The following is an 8,398-nucleotide window of genomic DNA, read 5'->3' on the forward strand; positions in this document are numbered from 1 at the left end:
GCTGGGCATTCATTCCCTCTGGCTGGGTCTTCTCTGTCAAGGGGCCCCAGGGGCTGGCTGAACACACCTTAGGACAGGGGGCTTTCCTGCCTGCACTCTCTGGTCCCGTCTCCTAGTTGAGGGGGTTCTGCCTGCATGCAGATGGGGCTGACTCATAGCTCTGGGCCTCCGAGAAGTTTTGTGTCTTCAAAGTGCGGAGGTGCTGAGTCGCTTTCTGGCTGAGAAGGGACCCTACTGGGGGACTCTGATGCTGGGGAGCAGCTTGCAGAAGGAGGGACTCATCTGTTTCTATAAGGCCCGGGACTTATTTGAACCCGTTCTCCTCCCCATGCAGTCTTCCCACACCTCTGCGGCGGACGATGAGATTTCCTTCCGAAGCAGGACCCAGTCGTGCACAACAGAGAATGCCTCTGAGGACGCCCTCTCCATCCGCTCAGAGATGATCCAGAGGAAAGGTACCAGCCGCGAGCGAGATGGGAGTTTTGGGGAGGGTGAGCCATCTGGATGGTGTGAGAATCCAGCTGAGCCGTGTGAGCTGGGGTTTGGGTGGCCTGAGGACTGCTGGGTGATTCCACAAGGGACATCAAGCCTGTACTTTGGGCAAGAGCTTGGAGCTGCGATGCGGGAGAGGGACTGTTCCGGGGTTAGGGCAGGACCGCTGGCAGGGAGGGGTAAGTACTTTTCCAAGCTCTGCCCGGGGCAGCTGCCGCTCACAATAGATAGTGCAGATGTTCAGTGTACGCTCACGCAGCTGTCAGGGCTCCACTGGGCATCCTGAGCCTGGCTGCCCCGCTCCGGGGCTGGACTGTGCTCTAGGGCAGTGGCAGTGTAGAGTGACACCAGCATGGTGGGCGAGGCAGTGGGAGATAATTTCCCTGGTAGCTTTGTCAAGGTTTACCAGGACCCAGTTTCCACGCAGGCATTTCGTTGTTAGCCCCAACGGCTACTTGGGGTTGATTACATCCAAAGTATCACAATAAGCGTATACGGCCTTATATTCGATACCCAGCTACAGTCCAGTTGTAAGCATTGGCCAAAAACCGGTTCAGACCTGGGAGATGCCTTCCCATCATGGCATGGCTCCAGAGGGGTAATGGGAGCTCGGACAAAGCAGCCCTAGAATACGGGACATTTTGTGCTCTATAACAAACAAGCAACGGCATTGCTGGTTATTGGACCTTCGCTAAACTCAGCTGAGAGCTGCACTCTGCTTTCTCCAAGGTTTCCTTATCTCACTTTGCTATGTTTTCCCCTAGCTACTGGACTAAGCATTTTCTACCAATTACTCACTGCACCTGGTGCCCAATTACCCATGTTTTCTTTATTTCTAGTGCTTGGCCCAACCCTTAAATAAGATAACTGGTATTTCCAGGGTCGCTACAAGTTTACCACAAACAGTTCCCCTTTCTCATGGTCTCCGTCTTTTTGGTCACAGACCTGGGGCCTCTCACTCATGGTAAAATCCAACCTCAATTTAAAACCATTGTTTCTGTAGGTCTGATATGGGCCTCTGTTCCTACAGAGACGCTTACCCTGGGCAGGCGACGTCCCAGCGACTGGTCCCCGCTTGTCAGCCTGGGACTTTATTTCATCTTAACTGCGTTTCAGGTTCCACCTTCCGGCCTCACGACTCCTTCCCCAAATCCTCGGAGAAGGCAGGGAAGAGGAGGAAGGAGAGGAGGACGACGGTGCTGGGCATCCCCCAGCATGTCCAGAAGGAGCTGGGTAAGGAGGGCGGATGGGCCTTGCTGGAGGGAGAGCTCAGGGACAGTGGCCGTTCCGTGTGCATCAGTGAGCCAGAGTTCTCTCCTTGCTGAGACTTCGGCTCTGGGCTCAGGCTAGGAGCTGGCTTGTTCCTGGAGGTCCCTGTGCCACCCCTTTAGCAGTGAAGTGTCCAAGGAGCCGTGGGGGGAGTCAGAGCGTAAGACAAAAGGGACCACCAGAGCCCCCAGTCCGGCCTCTGCTACACAGGATGTCATCACCCCATCCAGCCACTTCACACCCTGACAGCCAGACTCAGACCATGGTATTACAGCCCTCAGGAGTCTGAGCTACTGGGTGTCACAGGGAGAGAACAGGCAGGACTGAGCTGCACCGAGGCCCTGGCCATGGCCAGTGTTGATTTAAGTGAGTCCTGCCAGCCCATAGTAACCCCTGTATGCAGTTAGTGAGGGCTGCCTGCCCGCTGGGTTCGGTTCATAATGATACCGGATTTTGCTCCTATCCATCCTCAGGTCTGAGAAACAGTCACGACCTGAGGAAACGCCCTGGCAGCGTTTCCCCTCAAGATGGCCCCAAACAGGCTGGGAGCCCCCAAAACCTGGCACCCCCCACCTTGGTGAATGGCGGCGAGGCAGACGGTGGCATGATCCACATCCCCACCATCAATGGAAACCTGCAGCCCCCGCCGGCCCCCAAAGGCGGAGCCCGTGTATCCCTGCAAGCCCTGGAGGAGGCAGAGTCGGACGCAGCCATCCAGAGGCACATCAACTGTGTCTACTACGACGACACGCTGCTGGGGAGGAGGACGGCAGCCAAGCTGTCTCCCTTGCTGAGGCCGAAGTCACTGGCTGTGCCGGGAATGACCACCAACCCCAGCCCTCCCCCGGAGCTGTTCGGCCCTGTTATGTCCATTTCCCCCCAGGCCACCTACATGTCCAAGATCATTCCCAACGCCGTCCTGCCCCCCATGGTGGACGTCATCGCGCTGAGCAGGAGCAGCGTGCAGACGCTGAGCCGCTGCAGCCTGGTTTCCTCCAGCCCGGCCTCAGTCCGCTCCCTTACCCGCTTCTCGGAGCCCAGCGCCCGCAGCCGGGAGCACTCCTCCTCCAGCGACAACTGGAGCCACTCCCAGTCCACGGAGACCATCGTGTCCGACAGCTCCACCATCTCCTCACAGGGCGGCTCCAACAGCCGGAAGGGGGAGGCTGGGCCACCCAGCGAGGCAGATACAGCAGGCCGGTCTGACACGGACCAGCTCAGTGTCTATAGCGCCGTGAGCTGCACCAACTCCTGTTCCCAGGCCAGGCCTGTCTACACGGCCCACGGCCTGCTGGCGGTGGGGCCGGGGGGCAGCAGTGGCAGGGCCTCACCTGCCTACAGCACCAGCAGCATGGCGGATGGCTCGGACACCGTGAGCGTGAGGAGCGACCGCTCTTCCACACGCAGCGTATCCCTCAGGAAGATGAAGAAGCCGCCTGCGCCCCCTAGGAGGACCCACTCCCTACACCAAAAGGCGCAGCAGCACCAGCAGGCAGTGGGCGAGGGGGGGCAGAAGGTGCTTGGCCTGCCCCCCAAGCCAGATCCCAGACCCCAGCATGAGCCGTGGACACCGCGTCTGGAGAGCCAGAGCCCCCTGGGCGAGGACGAGGTGTTCTCGCCCTGCTCGCTGAGTGAGACCAGCAGCATCCGCTCCGACAGCCTGGCCTACTCGGCCGACGCCAGCTCCCCCGACGTGTCCCGGTGCAGCCCGGTGCCGGGGGAGAAGCTCCGGAGGGAGGTGGAGGGGGTGGCCATCATCCTTAGGGAGCAGCAGGCCACCCCCAGGCAGAGCTCCCCAGAGGGATTCAAGCGCACCATGTCACCCTCCAGTGGCTACTCGAGTCAGAGTGGCACCCCCACCCTCCCCACCAAAGGACTTGGCCCTCACGCCTCATCTCCAGGAAAGAGGAGGCCCCAGCCAAAGAAACCGGAGAGGGTCTGCTCGCTGCAATCTCCTGCACTGTCCATCTCCTCCTCACTGACATCCTTGTCCTCCTCCACCTCTGACCCAGCCCCTGCAGAGACTGTGGCACCCCCAGCTGGCCCAGCCCTTTCCTGGCAGAGTAGAATGGACAGGTTTATTATTCCTCCTCACCCCAAGGTGCTGGCCCCTATCTCCCCCCCGCCCACCAAGCCTCAGCAGGCAGCGCCTTCTGCTAGCCCCACTGTCTCCTCCCCTGCCCCAAGCACGGCCAGCCAGAAGCCCTCGGCGCTTCCGAAGCCCAGCAGCAGGTCACCCCCTCCATCTCCTCCACCTCCCTACCATCCTCCTCCACCACCCGTGAAGAAGGCTGGGACAAGTCCAGAGGCCTCCCACTCAGAGACTATCCAGGATGCGCCTCAGGACCCTTCGTGGCCCCCACCTCCCCCCCCAGCGCTGGACGAACAGGATCTGTCCATGGCGGACTTCCCTCCTCCAGATGAGGCCGGCTTCTCCACCCTGCCAGAGCTGCTCCCTGTCACCGGAACTGCAGGGGCTTCCTCTGTTGCAGCCCAGCCAGAGCCTGTGGGCTCAGAGCAGCCGGCCAGACCCAAAGCAGCACCCAGAGGGGATGGTCCAGGGGCAGCCTCACTCGCAATCTCCGCCAAAGTCTCCTCAAGGACTCAGCAGCAACAGGGCCCCTTGGCTGGTTCAGCACTGCCAGCTCCTGCCGTGGAGTTGCCCATGCCCACCGCCATGTCCCCATCAGCCAGAGCAACACCTGACTTGCAGCCTGGCCAGGCCAATCCTGCAGTGCCTGCAGCCCCACCTCCTGCACCTGCGGCTCCAGCCCCGCCCACAGCTCTCCAGCCTCAAGCAAGCCTTAAGAAGACAACGAATGGCTCCCAGTTGGATCCTAAGAAGGAGCCTGTCACTCGCAGTAAGAGCAGCCCCACACCAAAGGAAGACGCTAACCTCCCCATCGTCACTCCCTCCCTGCTGCAGATGGTGCGCCTGCGCTCGGTCAATGTGGATGGGCATGCGCCGGCCGGCCCGGGCAAGCAGTCATCTGGCCAGAACGGACAGGGCGCTGATGGCATAGGGAAGCAGCCTCAGCAGGTCCCCCAGAAACCCATCCGCAAGTCCCTGTCCCTGCGGCAGTCCCCTTCTTCCAAAGACACCGTGCCTTTGAACCAGCTGCAAAATGCCGTACGGCTGAAGACTTCCACCTTGTCCTCCAGAGACGCCCCGACCTCCAGACTGGCGGGCTGGACCAACGGCAACAAGCTGACTCTCCCAGGCCACACAGCCTCTAGCTCGGAGCACACCACTGGGGATGCCAAGGACGGCCAGGTGTCCCCCATCCACAAATCACCTGCCTCCACCGCCAGCTTCATCTTTGCCAAGAGCTCCAAGAAGCTGGTCATAGAGACCTCATCTACCCCGGAGGCCCAGGCCGACCTGAAGAGGAACTTGGTAGCTGAGCTGATGAATTTCGCCGAGCAGCGCTCCACAGTCCCAGCAATGACCCAGCAAGGCCAGGTGCCCCCTGGCAAGCCACAAGCACAGAGGAAGTCCAGCAAGATCCCACCACCCATAGCCAGGAAGCCTTTGCTTGGCATGGGGCAGCCTCAGTCACCTGTGAGTCCAAAGCCACAGGGGGGGGAAGTGCTGAACTGTTCCCTACCAGACAGTAAAGCAAAGGCTTCCTCGGCAGAAGAGAACAGGACTAAGAGCGAACTGTCTGTGAACGCGGCCCCCCGAGCCGACAGCAGCAGAGCCGGGCACCTGGCAGGCTCAGCGACGCCATCGCAGAATCCCCCTGCATAAGGTACAGAGGGATTGGGGGGGGGTCTGTAGTTCCCGATAGAAAACGCAGGGTGTAACAGGGTACTGTAGGTGCCAGGCAGCTTCTCAGCTCTGCCAGTGCACCCCATTCCTGACCTGCAGCCCTGCCAGTGCATCTCACTCATGACCTGCAGCCCCCATGCCCCCCACTGTAAGTCTCCTCTGGCATAACTCTTCCGCTGCCCTGCACTCACCCTGTCTCTCTACCAGCGGGAACAGGGCTAGAAAACAGACAGAGGATGATGACAGAACCCTCTAGAGAACAGCTTAGTGCTAGGCAGGGATGGTGGGGAGAATTGTGACTCTGAGGCCTGAATCAAAGGGAGACGAGGAACAAACGTAGCCCTGTTAGGGTTCCCACTAGCGCCGGCTGTTTGACCCCATCCTTCTGCCTAAACATCAGTCAGTCCAGAAACAACCTGGCTCAAAGCTGCTCAGAAACAGGCTGATGTGCTGGGAGGTAACTCCACTTCTTGGGGCATTAAACTGTGGCTGAGGGGTTTGCACAATCCCAGGCTGTATCAGTTCAGGCTCTGCAGCTTTAGAAACCAGCAGTGAGTGTCAGGTGATGGCTGACACCAAGATCAAACTTGGGGCTTCCAGAGCTAGCAGCATGGGCTAGAGCCCCCAGCTCTGTAACAGGCACATATGTTCCATGGCTCAGCCTGTGACGCTCACTGCCCAGTGGGTCAGCCGGTACTGTGCTGGGCTCAGGATAACCTAATGGGAATCGCTCTCCTTTTCCTGCAGACAAACGGGAAGAGACAGCCTGAAGGATGAAGCTGCTGTGCTTGTGCCCCGACCTACAGGAATACAAATCTCTCTCAGGGACCTGAGCAGGTGAAAGGATGAGCGTGGAGCTGGCACAACTGACTGAGTAAAAGGAAGCAAACAGCCTTAGCCTCTGAAGGCCTTGATGATATTTATGCAAGAACTGGTGTTGGTTTCACTTTCTTCAATAATACAGCTTTATTTTGCATTAAAAAAAAAAACAAAACAAAACCCCCTAAGCCCTGTCCTGGGGTCCAGCACCTCGCCCTTCACCTGTTGGATTTGCTGGTTTGTTTGTGCAGGAGGGAAGGCTGCGGAGAAGCTGCTGCGAGGAATGTGGGGCGGTGTTTTTATAAGACCATGCTGCACCACCTGAAGCACAGCCTCTTGGCCAGGACGGAGAGTTGGCCTGGCTGTGGGCTTGTTTTTCCATACGCGGAGGATCAGCTCTATTTTCTGCACCTGAGACGGCACAAAATTAAAGCACTTCTTAAAAAGAAGCTGAAGGCACATCCCGAAGGCTATGGACTTGGTAGCTGACGCATGGCTGGCTGGCCAAGGAGTTCCTCTGCCAGCTTTGCTGCATGGGATCGTCCTGAATGCTACAGACCTGATGGCTGACACATGGCTGGCTGGCCAAGGAGTTCCTCTGCTGGCTTTGCTGCATGGGACCTTCGCTGGTATTCCAGGACATGCAGTGTAGTGCTAAATATGCCCCCGACTGGCTTTGGAAAGGCACAGCACCAGGCCTGAGGCACATGGAGGCTGGCAGCAGCTTGGCCTAGGTGCAGTAAATGCCCGCCCCAGGCTCAAGGACCACTTCAGTGACAATGTGCAGGGGGGGTGAGTCTGTGCTGAATCGGCCCTGGCTGAGAGTGGAGGGGAAATGGGGCTCAGAGCTGTTACAGCAGACAAGCCAGGTAGCCGAGGCCCAGCTCCCTCCTGCCTCAGGCTGCCTGCTGTCCCATCTCTCCAGGGCTGTTACAGGACAGTGGTCAGGCAAGGCCAGGGTGCCAGAGGGGAAGCACTGCGCGAGCCAGGCTGCCAGGGCTCCCCACCGCTACTGCTCAGGCAGGGCAGACGCTCTCATTCCCTGGGGCCAGTGGTAGTGCGTAAACACCACAAGGAACTGCCCCGCCAGACAAGCCTCCCTACAGCTGGGCAAGGGAGCTACCCGAAGGCAGTACTAGGACCCTAGTGTGTTATAGGGGGCCCTGCCTGACTGGCTCTACTGGCAGGGCCATCCCTTGGTGGTGCTGGGCTCTGAGAATGGGGGGAGGAGCAGGCCAGCAAGGGCTCCTTGGGAAGTCCTTTTTGGGGGCAGGGAGAAGCAGAGCTTAGGAGGATATCTCTGCCGGTCCTGAGGGTGCTGAACAAATCAGGCTCATGCTGCTGAGGCCCAAGCTACAGTGTTAGTGGCTGAGGAGCTGGAAAGGGATTTATAGCCACCTGGCAGCCATGCAAGCGGTTAATCGGGCAGGCAGCTTGCAGTGCCCCTGTCTCAGGGCCCAGCAAAGCTGCTATTAGCCACAAATAGCCCCTGAGGTGAGCGTTCAGCCCCTTTTCCTTTGGGCTGTTTGAAAGCACAAGCCCTAGGCTGCTGCCCTGTGAGTCTGGGGTGCTGGGGAGGAATCAGTCATTGCGTGTGCTTAGGTCCTGGCTGGTTGCAGCTCAGGGGTATCTGGGACAGGAGGAAGGGCTTCCCCCCACAGTGCCAGCCTTCTGGATCTCAGGGAGAAGCTGGACTCTGAGGCCAGGCCTTAGGGGCCTCTCCAAACTCCATAACCTCCACCCTGAGAGATTCCACTCCCCTCATGCTCTGTAATTTCAGAGCTGTGCTCTCATCGCAGCCAGGCCGTGTGTGTACATGGACAGCCCTGGGGAGGGAGGAGAGGTGAGCAGCTTTTCAGATGCCCTGTAGCAGGGAGTGACACTGGATGCAGCATTAAAGGAGACCAAAAGCCTGAGTTTTACATTCATCCCTGGTCCCTAGAGCCAGGCACCTTGATTTCTATTTCTTTAAATGTGGGGTCATGCTTTGATTTCCTTGATTGTAAAAACCATCTGCCTTGAGAAGATGCAGAGTAACCGTTACAA

At 58.8% G+C, this 8,398-nt stretch overlaps 1 protein-coding gene across 3 annotated transcripts in view; it reads left to right on the forward strand.

The window, feature by feature from the left end:
• Positions 1-6,695, forward strand: part of KIAA1522 (KIAA1522 ortholog) — a 52,118-nt gene extending 45,423 nt beyond the window's left edge. For all 3 annotated transcript variants that reach the window (XM_050932610.1, XM_050932611.1, XM_050932613.1), the window contains exons 4-7: positions 335-455; positions 1,609-1,725; positions 2,235-5,513; positions 6,281-6,695. In XM_050932610.1, coding sequence (XP_050788567.1) covers positions 335-455; positions 1,609-1,725; positions 2,235-5,512 — 3,516 coding nt within the window. In that variant the 3' untranslated portion in view covers position 5,513; positions 6,281-6,695. The remainder of the gene's footprint in view (positions 1-334; positions 456-1,608; positions 1,726-2,234; positions 5,514-6,280) is intronic.
• Positions 6,696-8,398: the final 1,703 nt, after the last annotated feature.

This window comes from Gopherus flavomarginatus, chromosome 22, assembly GCF_025201925.1.
Source record: "Gopherus flavomarginatus isolate rGopFla2 chromosome 22, rGopFla2.mat.asm, whole genome shotgun sequence".
NCBI classification, from domain to species: Eukaryota; Metazoa; Chordata; order Testudines; family Testudinidae; genus Gopherus; species Gopherus flavomarginatus.